The sequence below is a fragment of the Nerophis ophidion genome, linkage group LG02 (genome assembly GCF_033978795.1).
Source record: "Nerophis ophidion isolate RoL-2023_Sa linkage group LG02, RoL_Noph_v1.0, whole genome shotgun sequence".
NCBI classification, from domain to species: domain Eukaryota; kingdom Metazoa; phylum Chordata; class Actinopteri; order Syngnathiformes; family Syngnathidae; genus Nerophis; species Nerophis ophidion.
In genome coordinates, this window is record NC_084612.1 from 40,108,676 (window position 1) to 40,129,083 (window position 20,408).

Sequence of the window (20,408 nt, forward strand, 5' to 3'; positions counted from 1 at the left end):
CACATGCATTGCCACATTAAGATCGACAGCCCTGAGTTTGAATTATCAATACAACTTTTGTATTATATATTACAATGTGCAGATGTACCTCATGAAGTGGCCAGTCAGTGTATTTCAATTGTTTACTTTGAACACTGAAAGAATGAGGATGTGGTCAAACCTGTGAAAGACGAGTACAGATGCGTCCAGGGGAGGACGCTCCTGTGGTGTCCACGCTTGACAAATCATCCAGAGGCATGACAGTCCGTCTACCTGATGGGGTGTGTGGTCTGCGAGGGGACAGTGGTTTAAAGGAGGGGGAAACCGATGGGGGGACCTCACAGGGAGAAGGTGGCACAGAGATAGAGCGAGGCATCTCCACGGTGACGGTGAAGGACGAGGAGTCTGTAAAGTTGGGCCCTGTGTATACGGGCGCTGTGGGGCTGCCGTGACGGAACTGCTGCCTCTGCTGCCACTCATACAGCTGCCACACCATTCCCTCCTTGGTGGCCATGCGCTCGTCTGTGGACATGCGGAAATGGCTCAGTCGGTCGTGGGCGTATTTGTAGTCGCTGGGCAGGTTAAAGGTCGCTGAGGGAGAGTTGCTGCCAGACGGAAGGCGGGGAGACTTTGGTAATGACTGGCAGGAGGTGTCTGCTGTGCTCACTTTTACTTTTAAGGGAGGAGTTTGCCGTGGTAGGTTGAACTCTGCAGAGGGAGCACTGAAATAGAAAGAGAAACATGTAGTACTTACATTACCAACAGGCGAACCAGGTGGCCGATGAGGGGACGCCAAAGTGCAGAATGTAAAATGGTGCATTTTTTTTTTTTTTAATACAGACAAATATAGGCAAATAAAAGTGAATATATAATGCGCAGTCTTTACACCTAATTGGAACGTTTAAAAAATAAATAAATAAATAAAAGACTTAAACATACACTGTAAAAAAAATCTGTCAAATTAACGGTAAAATACCGGCAGCTGTGGTTGCCAGGAGTTGATCGTAAAAAATTATAAATAAATAAATAAATGATAAATGGGTTGTACTTGTATAGCGCTTTTCTACTTTCAAGGTACTCAAAGCGCTTTGACACTACCTCCACATTTACCCATTCACACACTGGGAGCTGCCATGCAAGGCGCCAACCAGCACCATCAGGAGCAAGGGTGAAGTGTCTTGCTCAGGACACAACGGACGTGACGAGGTTGGTACTAGGTGGGGATTGAACCAGGGACCCTCGGGTTGCGCACGGCCACTCTCCCAATACGCCACGCCGTCATCATCACAAAATTATCACGATGTATAGAACAATACGGTATATTGATGTTGAATCCATTAATTTTGCAGTAGATAACTGTTTTTACTTACGGTAAATTACTATGAAAAAAACTGATGTATCGTTAACCTGTTTACAAAAAAAACTATAGCATTTACGATAAAATATTGGCACCTGTGGTTGCCAGGAATTCACTGATCACAAATCTGCACCAATTTTAGTTTCGCCAATGTGATGATCCGTTGCCCGGATCATGTCACGTTTAGTTTGAGATTCCCTTAGTTGTTTAGTTCTGTTTCAGCGCCCCTGATTTTGAGTTCTTTTGTTGCATGGGGGCTGATTATTGTCACCTGCCTCTGGTTAGTGGTCGGGATGCTCACCTACTCCCAGTCACTAATCAGAGAGCTATTTATGCCTGCCTCACGCCACACTCTGGCTGGCTGTTATGTTTGCTTCACGCAACACGTTGGTTTCTTGCTCCTTGTTCCTGTGTTAGTTTTCTATATCTTCCCGGGAAAGCAGCACTTTCCTATGTTTTGTATTTTTGCCTAGTTTTTTTTACCTGCACACTGCTTCCGAATGTCCATCTGCATCTTGGGGAAACGAACAGCGCAAAACCATGCGACCCCATCATAACAGCCAATCAGCCTATACCCAGGTGCATGACTTTGGAGGTGTGAGGGGGTTGTGGAATACCCAGAGAGAACCCACCTAATTGCGGGGAGATCATGCTGATACCATACAGCCACTAGCCACTAACCACTAGCCCGGGAATCGGACCCAGGACCTTGGCACTGTGAGGTAAAAGCGTTAACCACTGTTACACCGTGCTGCACTGTCACCAAAATGCCTGTGTTTCTAAAACATGTGGGCCGTATTTGTAATCGTACAATGTTTCACTGGATGACTCACGACATGGCCTTCATCAACATGTTCCTTCAAGTGAGCTATTAAAAATTAGCCATAAATGCTAAGTATTTGTTAAATAGCTGCTTGCAACCAGTTTCAACTTTTATACTTTGATATATAATTACATTATATCATTATATATACTCACTATTTTAACAGGGAACAATAAAGAGTTTTAACATTGAAAATGTTGGTCGTGTAATTCAACTAAAATCTTCATTATTAACACATCTACAGATGTGTGTTTAAAGGCCTACTGAAACCCACTACTACCCAACACGCAGTCTGATAGTTTATACATCAATGATGAAATATTAACATTGCAACACATGCCAATACGGCCTTTTTAGTTTACTAAATTGCAATTTTAAATTTCCCGGGACTTTTTTCTTGAAAACGTCGCGTAATGATGACTTGTACGCGTGACGTCACGGGCTGTTATGTACACACACAGCTAAAAGTCGTCTGCTTTAACGGCATAATTACTAAGTATTTTGGACATCTGTGTTGCAGAATCTTTTGCAATTTCTTTATTTAATATTGGAGAAGTCAAAGTAGAAAGACGGAGTTGGGAAGCTTTAGCCTTTAGCCACACGAACACACGGTGATTCCTTGTTTAATATTCACGGACGTGAAACTTTAGTATGGATCAGAGCGAACATGGATCCCAACCGAATGTCAACCTGCAGGTTTCGGTGAGAAAATTGTGGTTAAAAAGTCGCCTCTTACCGGATATCATCTGAACATGTGGCTCCCGTACAGCTGCCGTCGACTTCCCTGAGACACTGCGCGTCAACACCCAGCCGTGGACGTACACTTCCGACTATCAGGTACTGTTAAACTCACTAAAACACTAGCAACACAATAGAAAGATTAGGGATTTCCCAGAATTATCTTAGAAAATGTGTCTAAAAACATATGAATCCGTCTCAATGCAACGCGATTGCAATCGCGTTTAGTTTTTTTTTAACTTGTTTTTTTTTTTTTTGTAGTCCGTCGCTATCAATATCCTCAAACACAAATCTTTCATCCTCGCTCAATTTAATGGGGAAATTGTTTTGTCGGTCTGAATAGCTGTTTTTGTTGGAGGTTCCCATTAAAATCAATGTGAATATATGAGGAGCCCTCAACATGTGACGTCATCGTCTGCGACTTCCGGTAGAGGCAGGGCTTTTCTCCAGTTGCGAACTTTATCGTGGTTGTTCTCTACTAAATCCTTTCAGCAAAAATACGGCAATATCGCAAAATGATCAAGTATGACACATAGAATGGACCTGCTATCCCCGTTTAAATAAGAAAATCTCATTTCAGTAGGCCTTTAAGTTTCTTACAGGGTAATAAAGCAGTAGCAGCAGACCCAATCACTGTTTCCATGCACTAAATTAGTCTGATTTCTCAAATAGTTAGTTTTGTGTATTTTCACACCTACCTGTAAAGTCCAAGTGTCCATGCACACACTCTAATGTGACCATTGGTCATAGGCCATGTGCACTAGGGTGCGCAAATTCAATTTTAGCGCAGGAAAAAGCATTGCTTTTACGGTTGACCTATGACCTTACACTAGGTATTGTTGATCCTTAAAACTTATTTTAAGTGATGTCCGCTGTATTATTGACACAGATTACAAATATTACATCTGTATTGCTATGTTGATGTTGAATAGTAGACAGCATCAATAAGGATCCTGGATTGCGCTACATCTAGTCACTACCAAGATTGTATCGGGGAGAATGCAAGTCTGATGTAAAGAAAGACCAGCGGTAGACTTTTTTCGAAATAATTTTGGTATGCAGAATCATAGAAAAAAAACTTTGAATGACTTGGAGTTTATTCAAAATGCTCTGTGGATTCATGGAAGGAGTTTTAAATCTGAAGGAAAAGACCGTTTTAATTCCACGACTGATACTGTTCCAGATGAAGTTTATTGTTCTGGACTGTCTTGCCAGTTGTGCAGAGAGCAGATCAGTTTGGAGTGCACAAATGCAGCATGAGAGGTTTGTGTAAGTTTTATTCATTCTGTTCCCCTTTAATATACCTGGTTCACTACTTTTCATCTCATTCGTATTTCGTTCAGGAGTCCCAATTAAGCCGGCATTTTACATTTCCTTAGCTACCTTAAAGAATTTAGTTTTATTTGTGCTATCAACGCACTTCAAAATGTTCTGTTCTTTTAATTTGTGAAGCAAATAAACAGTCTTCTTATTCATTACAATTGTTGCTTTTTTTATTGAATAGTATCTGCATCCATGTAATAACCTGCGTGTTGAGACTGACGCGTGCGCAAATACGTCCTCTCCGCTGCACACAACCACTCGAGAGAGGGGGGTCCCCATATACGTGGTCCCCTCCAAGGTTTCTCATTGTTCCTATTGGGTTGTGCAGTCGTTTGAGACACTGATTAAGGGCTATATAAATAATCTTTGATTGATGAGAGATCTGGTTTTCAATTACATAATCCAGGTGTGTTCGTCCGATTTTTCAAAAACCAAACACGATCGGACTAAAGTGGTTTGTAGGAGGTTTATTTAGAGCCAAATTATTTGAGAAATCTGACTATTTAGTGCATGGAAACGTACTGAATGTTACAATCCAACCACCTGAAGCTCAGCTTCAACAGATGCATGTGAATCTACCAAAGCTGCCCCCATTGATCCTGCGGACTGACCATACCATTTGACTGACAACGTAGGAACTGAATTACTTATACTGAAACTTCCCATTCCCTAAAAGAAATGACGGAAGAGGTTTCCACCAGCTCTACTTCCACTGACAATATTTTGTCTTCAGATTGCATTTATTTGTCTTGACATGTAAAATAAATAATTAGTAAATGTGTAATGCCGCATATGGACTGTTCTCTGGGGATTAGGGAGTAAACTTTTTCTAGGGAGGAAGGGGAGTCGGTGAGAATCCACTTTTGCCTGGGTGTCAAATGCCTGTTTTCTGGCAAAAAGTGCTACCCTTCGGATCACAATTCATGCACCTCCTGTAGATGCACATATGTAAGAAAGTGCTCCCCATTGAAATTCATTCACCCCCTTTATCTGTTCATGCGTATGAATACAAGGAATGCGTAGGCGTGCCCTGCCTGCATTGCAATATGCATCGACCAAACTTTTTATGCGAGTACATTTTACACTATACACCAACAAAAGATTACCGTATTTTTCGGTGTATAAGTCGCTTCAGAGTATAAGTTGCACCTGCTGAAAATGCACAATAAAGAAGGAAAAAAACATATATAAGTCACATTTTTTGGGGAAATTCATTCGATAAAACCCAACACCAAGAATAGACATTTGAAAGGCAATTTAAAATAAATAAAGAATAGTGAACAACAGGCTGAATAAGTATACATTATATGACGCATAAATAACCAACTGAGAAGGTGCCTGGTATGTTATCGTAACATATTATGGTAAGAGTCATTCAAATAACTATAACATTTAGAACATGCTATACGTTTACCAAACAATCTATACCTCGCCCCCCTCCACATCGGCGGGAAGTGGATGGACATAGTTCACACCTTCAGGTTTCTTGGCGTCTTCATCTCCACTGACATCTCCTGGTTAGAGAACGTCACTCACATCATCAAGAAGGCTCAGCAGAGCCTGAGAGTACTCAGGAAGCACAACCTCAATTCCAACTTGCTGCTGACCTTCTACCGCTCAGCCACTAAGAGCCGGCTGACCATACTGCATGACAGTATGGTATGGCAACTGCACCGTGGCAGACAGAGAGAGGCTGTAGGCTTGCAATGGCGGCTTAAAGGATCATCGACTGCCCTTTCCCCTTTCTGATGGTCATCTACACTTACCGCTGAATCAGCAGAGCCAAAGTAACAGCAAAGACAGCTCCCACCGGCTCTGACCTGTTTGACCTGCTGCCTTCAGGGAGGCGCTACAGATGCATTAAGGCTAGAACAATCCAACCCAAGAATAGTTTTTCACTCGAAGCAATAACAACCCTGAACTGACTTTTCACAGATCAATACCATCAATGCGCAATATTCTATGTGCATATGCAATATATTTATGTATTAAATATTTAATACTCATACTCAACATATTTAACTCAAGTTACCTCCACGTAACTATGCACCATAATTCTGTTTATGTTGCTCAAAAAGATTCATTATGTCTTATTGATATACTTTTCAAATGTTCTTGAAAACAATTAATATTTTCTGTTTTACATAAAAAGGTTTGTTTATATTGCATATATTTCTCGTGTTTTAAATATTTTCCTCAACATTTTCTTTTTTGCATGGATATTGGTAACGCTCTAATTTCATTGTACTGACGTATAATGACAATAAAAGCATCTTATTCTATTCTATTTTTGAAGTGAAGTGAAGTATATTTATATAGCGCTTTTCTCAAGTGACTCAAAGCGCTTTACAAAGTGACACCCAATATCTAAGTTACATTTAAACCAGTGTGGGTGGCACTGGGAGCAGGTGGGTAAAGTGTCTTGCCCAAGGACACAACGGCAGTGACTAGGATGGCACAAGCGGGAATCGAACCTGCAACCCTCAAGTTGCTGGCACGGCCACTCTACCAACCGGGCTATGCCGCCCTGTTGTTGTAAAAGCTGGACTGCGATCTGCCGTTTGAAAGAAGAAAAATGGCTCAAATACAAAGTGATTTAATGGCTATAATACAATCTAAATAACAGAATTATGAAACATAAAGTTGCACAGAACAATTGCAGTGCAGATGAGAAAAATACATTTAACTACAGTACATAGCACATATCAGTATGAAAAATATATGCATACAAATATTGTGCTTAAACTTATGAGATGTTATTATGGAGTGGATTCGATCTGACCATGCATCAACAAACTTTGTATATTTAACAGGTCTTTAAGTAGATAGTAATTTAGGTAGATGTTCGACATGGCTGTTATGATCCAAATGATTAGTAGAAAACTAAAACCTAATCAGCATTTTCGCATTCCTTGGATTCATATGCATGCGCAGATACAGGAGGCGCATGAATTCCAAAGGGGAGCACTCTTTGCCAGAACACAGGTACTAGCTGTAAAGACTCTTTAAAGGGGAACTGCACTTTTTTTTTTTGAAATTTTGCCCATTGCGAGACAAGAGCATTTTATTTTGCAGTGTTACATGTAAAATTCAGCTCATTTTAGGTGGCTAGCAATGCAGCTAATTGTAATCAATTCTATGTCTAACTCACTTTAAAAATGCATTCAAAAACCACCCACAATACTTCATGTAATGTTCCATAACCTGTATAATAACGAAGATGTAGCGACATTGTTGTTGTAAGGACGAACACAGAGGAACTCTTTTTCCAGCAGAGTAACATATCGGTAGGGATGATGTTCATAAAGAAATTATCGATGTCGATGCCATTATCGACTTCTCTTATCAAACCGATTCCTTATCGAATCCAGAGTGGTTATTGTGTGTGCACCTTGTGTGTGCACTGAGTTCCAAAAGCCGTAGATCAGGGGCGCTCACACTTTTTCTGCAGGCGAGCTACTTTTCAATTGACCAAGTCGAGGAGATCTACCTCATTCCTATTTATAATTTATATTTATTTATTTATGAAAGAGACATTTTTGTTAACAAGTTAATGGTGTTTAATGATAATACAAGCATGTTTAACACACATAGATTCCTTTCTTTCATGAAGACAAGAATATAAGTTGGTGTATTTGATTCTGATGACTTGCATTCATTGGAATTAGACAGTGGTGCTGATAACGTCCGCATTTTCAAATGGAGGAAAAAAAAAGTCCTCCTTTCTGTCCAATACCACATGAAAGTGGTTGGATTTGGCATCTCATTTGTCCAACTTGCATACTCGTTTTTAAACACTTTGTTATGAGAGTAGCATATGTGTGTGGCCCTTTAATGTCTGGCAGCAGGTGAGTGACGTCAGTGAGAGTGCGGGTGGGCAAGCAAGTGAGAAAGCGGTCGCTGAGGGCGGGGGAGAAATACATTGGCATCAAACTCCGTAGCTTGCTAGCTTGTGCACGCTAGCTTTCTGAGACTCTTAATTTGTTAGCACAGGCAGGATGAAACAGGTCTTTTATGGTGAAGACAGGAACTGTGCCGTCGGTCTTTAGAATTTTGACAGTAGGTACGGAGTCTCTAGAAATAAAATGTGTTTCTCTGCGTCCGCCCTGTTAGTGATTATTTTCTTAAATATGAGCTCGCAGCAGCCAGCGTCATCTCACAAGATCCTCGGGTGCCGAGAATGTCAAACAACTGACGAAAGTGAAGTCTTGGTATGATTGATGATTGCTCATTTTTATGTATATTTTTTAATGCATGGCTTGAGATCGACTGTCACACCCTCCGAGATCGACCAGTCGATCGCGATCGACGTAATGGGCAGCCCTGCCGTAGATGATGTGTGACTGGGCCAGCACGCTGTTTACATGGAGGAGAAGCGGACGTGACTGAGGACAGCATGCGCACGTTAAAGGGTGAAGGTTTCAGGTGAGAGAGGACGCTAAAGGCACGCCCCCCAATGAGCATTTAGTGCTGCTATATGCGTTGTAAATAAAAAAAAATGCAGACAGACAAATCACCAACATGGACGAGGTGCCGCTCACTTTTGACATCCCGGTGAAGCACCTTGGAGAAGAAGGGGACCAGCACGGTAGCGAATCCATACGCACAACAGGGCAAGAGACGTTGGCTTTTACTGTTGTGCTAGCTATAAGAGGGAATCTGGCGTATTTTATGGAGTACTTGTGCAGCTGTTCATTTCGGACACAGAAAATTATGAGTTTAATAGATTTGTGGATGAGGATTGATCAAAAAATGATGGAAGTAGATTGATAAATACTTAAACCAAACTCAGCTTTGCTCCTGCTGCCTTTTTAAAACCGCGTCCATGCATGCTAGCGTATGTTTAACCATGCCAGCGCCTCAAAATATGCTGCGCCTTATTTATGCCTTAAATACAGAAATAGCACCCGTAACTGACACGGCGCATTTTAATACGGTGCGCCCTATGGTCGCGAAAATATGGTATAGTGGCTTCGATAACGGGGACCGGTTCTCAAAAAGGGATTCGAATCCATGGAATCGGTTCTTTTCTTATCGAAGCATTGAGGGACTCGGTTTTCGAACGGAAATAAGTGTGTTGAGGAAATAAGTTCCTTGCAATGCTTTAAATGACTAAAATACAGTTAATATCAGAGATATTATGTATTATTATGAACGTGTCTGTCAATACATTATATACATACATACATACATACACACACATATATACATATATATATATATATATATATATATATATATATATATATATATATATATATATATATACATATATATATATATATATATATATATATATATACATATATATATATATCCATTGCTTTCCTCCTCTCTAAGGTTCTCATAATCATTATTGTCACAGACGTCCCACTGGATCATTATTGTCACCGATGTCCCACTGGGTGTGAGTTTTCCTTGCCCTTATGTGGGCCTACCGAGGATGTCGTGGTGGTTTGTGAAGCCCTTTGAGACACTAGTGATTTAGGGCTGTATAAGTAAACATTGATTGATTGATTGATATATATATATATATGTGTGTGTGTGTGTGTGTACTTGCAGTTTGTATAAAAAACGTTGATGGAGGGCTTTGAAGGTTACAACGGTGACTCCCATTAGCCGCATCTTTGAAGCGTTTTTATTCATCTTTAAAATCCTTCACATTTTTTTTTTTATATGTGTGTTCGTGTCACTCATTATGATTGTGAACAATAGACAATATTCCCAAAAAAGTGCAGTTCCTCTTTAACCCCAAGTTATTTATTTAGAAGCAGCCATGAGAAATGTGTCCACTAGAGGGTATCATTTACCTATATCATATTGCTTGCAGTGTTGATTCAAATTGAATATACAAACTTCAACTGACCTTTTTGGCGGGTCACCTTTCTGAACTTTGACCCAGTGCTCCACCTGGGCCAACGTATTCTTCCTCTGTGCATGTTTCTCTGTGTCACACCCCCTCTGGTACATCAGGTTTCCATTCGGTTCTGAATGCTGTGTACTTTGATGGCTGTTCCTTTTAGCCGCAGCGTCCACCAAGTTTGGAGACAGTCTCTCTCTGGGATCTGAAAGCCTGCCCCTTCCTTGGACCTCCAGCGCGTACCTCCCTTCGTCTGCGGGAGCCAGTCGGATACCATCATCACGTGAGTGTTCGCAGTCCGTCCTGAGAAAAGCTTCTGTCTGAGATATGCTATGGTTGACATGATTGGTCTGTAGAGGTGCCTGCTGTGGGTTCTTATCTGGCCTTTGCTTCTCTCTAAAAAGGAAAAAATATATATATTGGTTTTTGTTTTTGAATTTTAATCTATTCATCCATCTTATACTGCTTGTCTTGTTCCAAGCTGGAAAACTGCAGCCTACCTCAGCTGATTACCTGTCAATTACACAGCTGACATATTATACTATGGCCAATTAAAAGTATTTATTGAAAAAGACAGTGTGGCACATCCACAGAGAAGCTACAGTCGTGATCAAAAGTTTACATACAGTTGTAAAGAACATAATGTCATGGCTGTGTTGAGTTTCCAATAATTTCTACAACTCTTATTTATTTGTGATAGCGTGATTGGAGCATATACTGGTTGGTCACAAAAAACATTTATGAAGTTTGGTTCTTTTATGAATTTATTATGGGTCTACTGAAAATGTGACCAAATCTGCTTTGTCAAAAGTATACATACAGCAATGTTAATATTTGGTTACATGTCCCATGGCAAGTTTCACTGCAATAAGGGGCTTTTGGTAGGCGTGGTGTGGTTGATGATTTTAGGTTGTTCTGAAGAATTTGGAGGTAATCCTCCTTTTTCATTGACCCATTTAAAGCACCAGTTCCATTGGCAGCACAACAGGCCCAGAGCATAATACTACCACCATCATGCTTGACGGTAGGAATGGTATTCCTGGGATTAGAGGGCTCACCTTTTCTCCTTCAAACATATTGCTTGGTATTGTGCCCAAAAAGCACAATTTTTGTTTGGAGGAGAAAAGGTGAGGCCTTTAACCCCAGGAGCACCATCCCTACCGTCAAGCATGGTGGTGGTAGCATTATGCTCTGGGCCTGTTTTGCTGCCAATGGAACTGGTGCTTTAAATGGATCAATGAAAAGGGAGGATTACCTCCAAATTCTTCAGGACAACCTAAAATCATCAGTCCGGAGGTTGGTTCGTGGGCGCAGTTGGGTGTCCCAACAGGACAATGACCCCAAACACACACCAAAAGTGGTAAAGGAATGGTTAAATCATGCTAGAATGAAGGTTATTTGCTTAAATAATTCCATAGTATAATTCCACATACTGATATGCTAAAGGTGGTAAATGTTGTACGTGCATACAAATATTTTAAGTTAGTTTTACCTCTAAGGTTATATTTCTCCTCTTTAGTTGAGAATAATTATTGTAAATTAGAATTGTAAGGACATTCTTGGGTAGCAGGTTATAGTTTTCTTTGTACATCATTTTAGCTCTTAGCAATTTTACCAATTTGTTGAACTTCAATATTTTTGATTTAATAAATAAAGGTTTTTATGTTTTTTATATCCAATATTACGAATCAGTCAAACTGATCTATTTTGTAACACAGTTAGGGAATTAAGTGCACATTTGTAGTTATTTACCCGTATTTTTGCACAATAACTCATATGGTAACACGAGCGAGCAGAAGAAAATATGGAGTGATTTTTGGTCCAAAACATATTTTGCTTTGTTCATTATTTAAATATTTATTGTGATATTTTTTTACATGAGATTTCCAGTTAATTTTATCATCTCTTATTACACCCAAAAATCAAGTTTCTTTTACCCCTTTAATGTCTACTCTGTATAATAATATTTGTGTATGATGCTCTTTTGGTGTGCGTACATGGAAGAGAATGCAGTGTGTCAGGTTGGATGCAACATGAAGTTATGCTGAACGAAATGTGGCGGTAATTTTACTGTTGGCCTTGGCTTGCCATCAAAGTAGGCCTACGCGATATATAATATAGTAATATATATTACTATATATAATTATTTCGATGATGGTCCGTGCGGTTAAACTAGACATTTTAGCAGGGTAATACCAACAATCTGTCCCGATTCCCAACTAAAATATTGCTGCGTAACTTTACAAATCCATCCATCCATTTTCTACCGCTTATTCCCTTTGGGGTCGCGGGGGGCGCTGTGCCTATCTCAGCTACAATTGGGCGGAAGGCGGGGTACACCCTGGACAAGTCGCCACCTCATCGCAGGGCCAACACAGATAGACAGACAACATTCACACTCACATTCACACACTAGGGCCAATTTAGTGTTGCCAATCAACTTATCCCCAGGGGCATGTCTTTGGAAGTGGGAGGAAACCGGAGTACCTGGAGGGAACCCACGCAGTCACAGGGAGAACATGCAAACTCCACACAGAGAGATCCCGAGCCCGAGATTGAACCCAGGACTACTCAGGACCTTCGTATTGTGAGGCAGACGCACTAACCCCTCTTCAACCAACTTTACAAATACATTTGGCTAATCGACATCAATAAAATGTGGCATAATTACTTGGTAAACCATCTTGCAAGAAGCATAAACAAAAGAAACCTACAGCGTCGATTTCCATTTAAGTAAGATTATGATTCGGCTGCGTATCTGGCAACCTCAGTAATGGAGAGTGAGAGGGGACAACAGCATTTTGACCGTGATTGCAGTACAATATCTGGCCACATTACTACATATGGCCCCTTTAAAAGGGAGAACAGAATCACTCCAATTGCGTTTTTTATCCACTTCAACCAATCAATCAAATTAATCAACATATATTTAAATGGCATTTATATACGCAAGTTGCAACACGAAGTACTTTACACTAACTTACCCATCTGGTGTCTTTCGAGTTATTTTTCTTGCCCGGATGTGAGTTTAGATCAGGGGATTTTGTTAGAAGTCGGTGAAACCCTTTGAGACACTTGTGGTTATGGTCTAATTCAGGGGTTCCCAAACTATAGCCCACGGGCCATAGCCGGCCCGCCAGCGTTCGAGATCTGACCCGCGGGAAGTCCCAAGTATTTTTTTTATTTTTTAAATCTGTCCTTTTTAATCCATTTTCTACCACTTGTTGCTTCTTACTCTCAGAGTCTCCTAGCCGCTCAGGCCAATCACATTGTCTAAAAACGAATTTTCCAATCGATGACGTGATATCATATACATATATATATGTATATATATTAACCCAATGCGGCTCCCGGGTCAAAAATTTTGGGGACCCCTGGTCTACTTAAATAACAACTGTTTTTATTTATATATTAAAAAAATATATGTATATATTTAAAATATGTATATATAAGAATAAAAAAGTAGATATAAGAATAAAAAAGTAGATATAAGAATAAAAACAAATATTTTTTAAATGTTTTTCCTATTTATATATTGGAATATTAAATAGTAACATTAATAATAGTAATTAAAGCAATGAATAAAATAAAAAAAAATCATTAAAACATTATCACCAAAAAGGCTGATTAAAAAGTTGTGCCTTTAACATTTAAAAAAATATATATATCAATGGACCTACGATGGGGTAGTGACTTGTCCAGGGTGTACATCGCCTTCCGCCCGATTGTAGCTGAGATAGGCACCAGCGCCCCCCGCAACCCCAAAGGGAATAAGCGGTAGAAAATGGATGGATGGATGTATATCAATGGACACTAAAGTCCTCTGGCCTACTGTTCCACAGGCGAGGGTCATAGTGGCAAAATTTCGCCTCACCGTGGGTCTTTGTTTGGTATTCGGTACAGATAAATGTTTGGTGCTGGAGGCCTTCAGGATTTGTGGGGTTAATTTTATAAAAGCAGATCAGATAGATTAGGCGCAAGGCCATTATGACATTTAAAAACTAATGATGGAACTTTAAAATCTACGCTGAAGCAGACGGAGACCCCGTATAGCGACTTAAGAGGTGGTGTAACGTGGTCCTACCCTCTGGTCCTCGTCAACACGCGTGCGACTGAGTTTTGTAATGATTGTAGATTTAAGTTATTTTTTGGTGAGACCAGGGAGCAGAGCAACTAAACGACGGGAAATAAAAACATGCATTAACACTTCTGTGTTGGCCTGAAAGAGAATCAAACACATTTGGGCAATGTTTTTAAGATGATAAAAAAAATATTTTGTAACATTTTTGATACGTGCATAAAGTCAGCTTCATAGTCAAAAAAGACCCCAATATTTTGATATGTAATGTACTGCGTGTTTAAAATCTTGTAATTTAGGAAAAGTTTATCTTTCTGGCCCACTGTTTTGTCCTGGTTAAGCTTCCACATCCGTATGAGAAATTGAGAATGTATGTAAAATACTCCTTACCCAAAAAATGGCCAAAGGGATACATTGTGGTTGTTAATGCTCATGTATGAAACCAATGTTGCTTTGTCATCTTTGGAATCTTTTTTTTAATTCATAAAAATATGATTCAATGTAGCACACTCTGAATCAAAGGCAATGCTGATGAAAAAAAACAAAATTTTTCAAAACTTCTGATCATGATTGTAGTGGAATTAGAAGGTAAACAAAAGACCCTTCAGGTCCAAGGACATAGCAGGACAAGTGTGTAAGACACACCTCTGGGTGGCGCTGTTACACAGTCCATCAATTTAGCAGCGTCTTAGTGATTTCCATATAGTGTGGAGTCAGAAAATGAGCCAAAGACACAGCGACAGTGCACTTTGTGTCTTGGGCTGTAAAAAGACCCACTGCAGAGGAGTCAGGCTCATGTCCAGCTGGCAGTGTCTTTCAGGCTTCAGCTAGACCTGAGCAGATGCACCTCAGACATTAAAAAAGGCCTTGAACAGATGGCCAGAGCCTGACCTGCTATGGAAAAATACGAAAATAAATCCTGGGAAGGCAGAGAACATTTCAGTTATAAAATTATCAGTTTAGTTTGTAATGCAGAGGGGAAGATAACTTTTTTGAAATGCTGCTGTGACACCTAGTTTCTTTTTTATGATATGAAAACACCCTGATCACACAGATTGCTGTGCTTCATTATATTAATTTATACAGCTAAGAACCCAGCCAATATGAGAGGAGAGGGCTATTCTGTCCGCCGAGACTAACCTCTTAACGATGTGCGTCTGCTGCATCAGCGCCGCCTGGTTCATGGCCCGAATCCAACCATTCATGTCCTCCTGTGTGTCCGCGCTGAAGAAATACGTCCGCATGCCGCTGTGTTCTGCCTGCGAGCCAATTACAGAGTTCTTATTGTAAATGTAGGAGCGCATTCCTGTGTGGCTCGCCTATCAAAAACAGGGAGAGAGAGCGCAAAGTGATGTGAGAATCTCAAACAACAGAAATGACCCACAGTAAGCTTTGGGAATTGATTCTTAGTAATAATAATGATAGGTCATTAAATACACAAGAATGTGGTGGACAATCTGCATAGATTTCTGATAGAAAGTTGCTACAAGGCAAAAGGATTGTGAGCTTCTTTGTTAAAATAAGCATAATCGTGCATTAACGTGCTTATTTTGGTGATATAATCCTGATTTTGTCACAGTGGCTCCGCACCAAAAATAAAACACTGTGTCATATTAAACTATTAGTGCACTGGATGCCTAGCTCTTGCAGCTAAAATAACTCTTTAGAGCAGGCATAGTATCCCAAAGCTTTTCTGGAACACAATGTATTGCCAGAGCAGGGGTTAATTTATTATAACAAAGATTAATCCCAACATGAGAGACTTCTTTAGGGGGAATCAAACTAAATAACATTGCCTGAAGACCTGAAGTAGCAAAATGTTGATGGCCTGCAAGCTGAATTACATTATGTTATTGAAACACCTCAGTTGGGTGAGAGACGCTGCAAAAAACAGTTGACAAAGCCTCTTTTCAGAGAATATCAGAGATCAAAAACTACAAGGGAACAAGTGTGGATCGAGACAAATAGATAAATAAAAAAAATGAAGTAATGAAACCCATGATAATGATGATACAATGAACGATGAAGAGCATGACAGGACGAATACCAGAGTCGATGGGAGCATTGACTATTGTTCAGTTGCTCCGCCCACTGCTCGAACATGATTGGCTTACACTTTTTTTGTTCTGAGTTGCCACACATAAATTTGAAAGAAGATTTTAGGGTTGAACCCATTACCATATTCAGTAAATATAGCAAACACTGTCTGTTACTCCTGCACTGACACTGCAGTTTCCTGCTAATCCAATTTCCTTAAGTGCAGATCCAATATGAAATGTGTCACCATCTAAATGAGCTAAAACTGACAGCAACCCAAAGGTCTCTGGCATTGACCGTATGCACTGTATCTGCTTCACGACAACACTTAAATACACATTAAGGAATGCACCTTCTACACTTGGTAGAAGTCAAATGGGGTTGAGGATGATGATGCTGAATTAAAATCAAATACCTACAGTATCCATGCAAGACAGGAAGCTTGTGTGAACAGAGCTCTGTCCGCCCGCACGCGCACACGCCCCAGTCACAATGGAAGGCAATTGACCAACAAGGAATGAGAGAAAGACAGTGAGATGAGCAAAAATAACAAGATCCTCCATGGAGGAGATACTGTATGAAGCGCAAATGGCTTAGACTGAACCAAGGATGTCACCAAAGCATCACGAAAGGTTGAAGGTCACACTAGAAATGCATGGTCATAGATGACTACAATGTAGCGCAGTGGACATCAACTGGATTTCTGCATGCATTATAATAAGCAATTGGATGACAGTACAAAAACAATGTAAAGTTTAAAAGTCTTTCAGTCAAAGTTTTTTTCAGGAAATTTGACAAAAAATAAACAAAACACCTACAAAAACAGGACGAAATAGCAGCAAGTTCGGCATCTGTCAATTTGTTTTTCTTTATGTTGTCCTGTCCAGCTACTCAGGCAAATCATATTGTTGATGTACAGTAGATGACCATATTGGCTGTGCAGATTTACTTTGTTAGATACTTCTCTTGTTGCCTTATTTGTATTTGACTGAATTAAATTGATTTATATTACTATTTTGTGCAGGCGAGCCAGAGCAGGAGGGGATAGAAAGAGAAAAAAGAGAAGACGGAGGGGGAAATTGCGGGGACAAGAGGGGGATAAAACAAAGAGACAACAACAACAGCGAATAGGATATGTACAAATATGCAGGGTTTTTCTTGCGTTCAAAATTGCGCGACGGCCGCCTCCACCTAATTTTGTGCTGACCCCAATCAGTACGATATCGCTCAACACAGTGTAAAGCTCCGGCTGTGTTGATTGAGTGATTAATGTCCGTCTGCGGCAGCTATGTATTTTAACTGCAGTTGCAGAGTAGTGCCACTATAGAGGTGCCAAATCGACAGCAGTGCACCGGAAAGACCCGAAGCACCTATCAAAGAAGACACAGATCAAATCGTGTTGCGTCCCACTACTTTGTCCATAAATGATTTCCTTCGCGGAGGTGTGCACTGCTCACTAAACCTGCTGTTACACCTTTCCTGCTTGTCGGCTCCCAGACCGTGGTCGAGGAGCGCAGGGTAGGCATTCCTTCCAGGGCTGATATATTGTCGGGGGTAACACCCTCCACAGTTCCGCTCTTGAGGCGGAATGACCTGGCCATCGATTTGTTACAACATTGTCATTTTATTTATGTTTTTCACACAAAGCCATTCACCAAGCTACTAGCACTCCTGCACACTCACTGCTACCGCTCCGTCACCTCTCTCGCCCACTCACTCACGTCACTCACCAACCACACTACCGCCCAAACAACCAAGACAGAGCACCCACACCAGACAACACAGCTGTGCTCACACCACATCAAGTCACCAACACAAACCCCACAGTGCAAGGCAAGACCACATGGGCACGGACCCCGCCCAACAGGAAGTGAAACCCGCGTGACGCCACACAAAAAAATAATAAATACAAAAATAAAAAAATAATAAATAATTACATACTAATAAATGAATAAAAGCCCCACACCCTCAGCGAGGTCTCTGCCCGGGAATGGCAGTCCCCGCAGACTGTACCGGCCGAGGAGGCAATGAGGGCTGCGCCATACTCACGAACCCCAACTCCCCCATGCATGTGTATAAGGACCCCAGAGTTTCTACAGTGTAGTTAAAATTAGGAGATCAGCGGTTACAGCCGACCTACAGTCCCTATTGATGTGTGTACTGTAGCGTCTGATTGTGTATGCTTGTTGAAATTAATAATGCGACTAAAATTGGGGGACATCAAGGCCATGGTGGGTCCCAACCATGTCGAGCCCCCCAAACCCAAAGTGTCTAATATGCAGCTAAAATTTACGAATGGACAAGTAAGTGACAAGACAGGAGGACTGGAGCCCCATAGAGTCATCATCATCCCCCCGCCATGCCTCCCCACAGGGCAATCCCTCAAAGTTATATGTGTGTGTGTGTGTGTGTGTGTGTGTGTGTGTGTGTGTGTGTGTTATAAGTAGGAGGAGCACAGGGCCCGGACATACGCCCCCAGCAGCCCCCTGTCCATACAGGAGACAACCAAGAACTACGGCTAGGAGGCCAGCCACACCCACAGTCCATGACCCCGCAGGTATACCACATCAGTCAATATTCATTGTTGTTGTGTGTCTAAATTGGTATCACTGATAAGACAAAAAAGAAAATGCTAATAATTATTTATTGCCAAAAGCTCATTGAACATATACTTCTTTACATATTCTTGAGTCAACATTACAATAATCTACAATACAATGTCACCTAAAACCTCCTTATCATTATTAACACTGTTATTGTTTACTTTTGTGTTGTTGTGCATTTTGGCCGTGGGTTTGCATGCAGGTTGGTTTAGTCAATATAATACGGGGCATTTAAAAATACATGTAAATAAAGCAACATTAAAATTTGTGTTTTTAGAATTATTAGATCTTCATTACAAATCTCTCCGCTGTTATCTATTCACAACTTATTTTTGTGTCAGGATGACTAAGCAGTAAGCAGTGATGGAAATGTATCAGAATATGTATAATAAGCACTGATACAAGGTGACACAAGCTATTTTCATTCCGATTTACATATAATCTATGACTACCTGTGTGGTGACACTGCTGGTATAGGAACCATAATCTATCATTGATATTCCCAGCAGCGTGATTATCTTAAAACATACAGTCAATGCAGTATGATATTAAAGGGCAAATACAATCAACATTGGAGCAGTGGATTGGAACAGTGGCCTGCAGCTGCACAGTACAGTAGATCAAATATTCAGACACAGCAATGAAGATGAGAAGCTACAGTAAACAACACTGTCATTGGAACTAAAACAAATGAATGATTTTATAGGTGCAAAAAAAAACATGCACTAAAAATCTATCCTGCACAATATTTAAATAACACTCTACATCAACAATAAGACTGCATTGCAACACAATATACAGTATGAGAATACAAAAAACAATTATTTATTTTCCTGGCCATCGTAAAGTCTGCTCTGCTTAAAGGTCATATTCTAATTCATAAATAATCCTGCCTGGAATATGTAACTGCTTCCAATGCAGCAGAGGCAACCAACACTGGGGTCATCGGGAAAAAAGGTTAACGACCTAAGCCCGACCATCTGGAAGAACGCCTCAGAGCTCCTTCACTGCCATGCTAGCAATTTTTTTCCCACAATGTAAAACATACTGTAATGTGGATAAAGGGCTGACGAGTTGATTTTTTGGCATTCAAAGCAATGTAAAGTCATATACCATATGTTTTGGACTATAAGGCGCACCAGATTATAAGGCGCACACACTGTCAATGAACAAGCCTAGAAATATTGGTGTCTATTTAAAATGATAAATGGGTTGTACTTGTATAGCGCTTTTCTACCTTCAAGGTACTCAAAGCGCTTTTACCCATTCACACACACATTCACACACTGATAGAGGGAGCTGCCATGCAAGGCGCTAACCAGCACCCATCAGGAGCAAGGGTGAAGTGTCTTCCTCAAGGACACAACGGATGTGACGAGGTTGGTACTAGGTGGGGATTGAACCAGGGACCCTCGGTTTGCGCACGGCCACTCAACCACTGCGCCACGCTGTCCTATTTTCATACAAAAGGAACACCGGTAGGCTAATTAAAAAGGTCATATTAGGATTTTGTCTACATTTAAAACACTTCCTTCTGGTCTACATATGTAATGATGGTTCTTTGGTCAAAATGTTGCATAGATAATGTTTTACAGACCATTTTCAAGCCG

The 20,408-nt window shown here is 40.6% G+C and overlaps 1 protein-coding gene across 1 annotated transcript in view; it reads right to left on the minus strand.

Moving 5' to 3' along the window:
- Positions 1-20,408, minus strand: part of plekha7b (pleckstrin homology domain containing, family A member 7b) — a 244,581-nt gene that overhangs the window by 77,880 nt on the left and 146,293 nt on the right. The window contains exons 9-11 of the mRNA XM_061883569.1: positions 15,299-15,477; positions 10,087-10,476; positions 161-701 (exon numbers count right to left, since the gene is read on the minus strand). Of these exons, the coding sequence (XP_061739553.1) occupies positions 161-701; positions 10,087-10,476; positions 15,299-15,477 (1,110 nt within the window). The remainder of the gene's footprint in view (positions 1-160; positions 702-10,086; positions 10,477-15,298; positions 15,478-20,408) is intronic.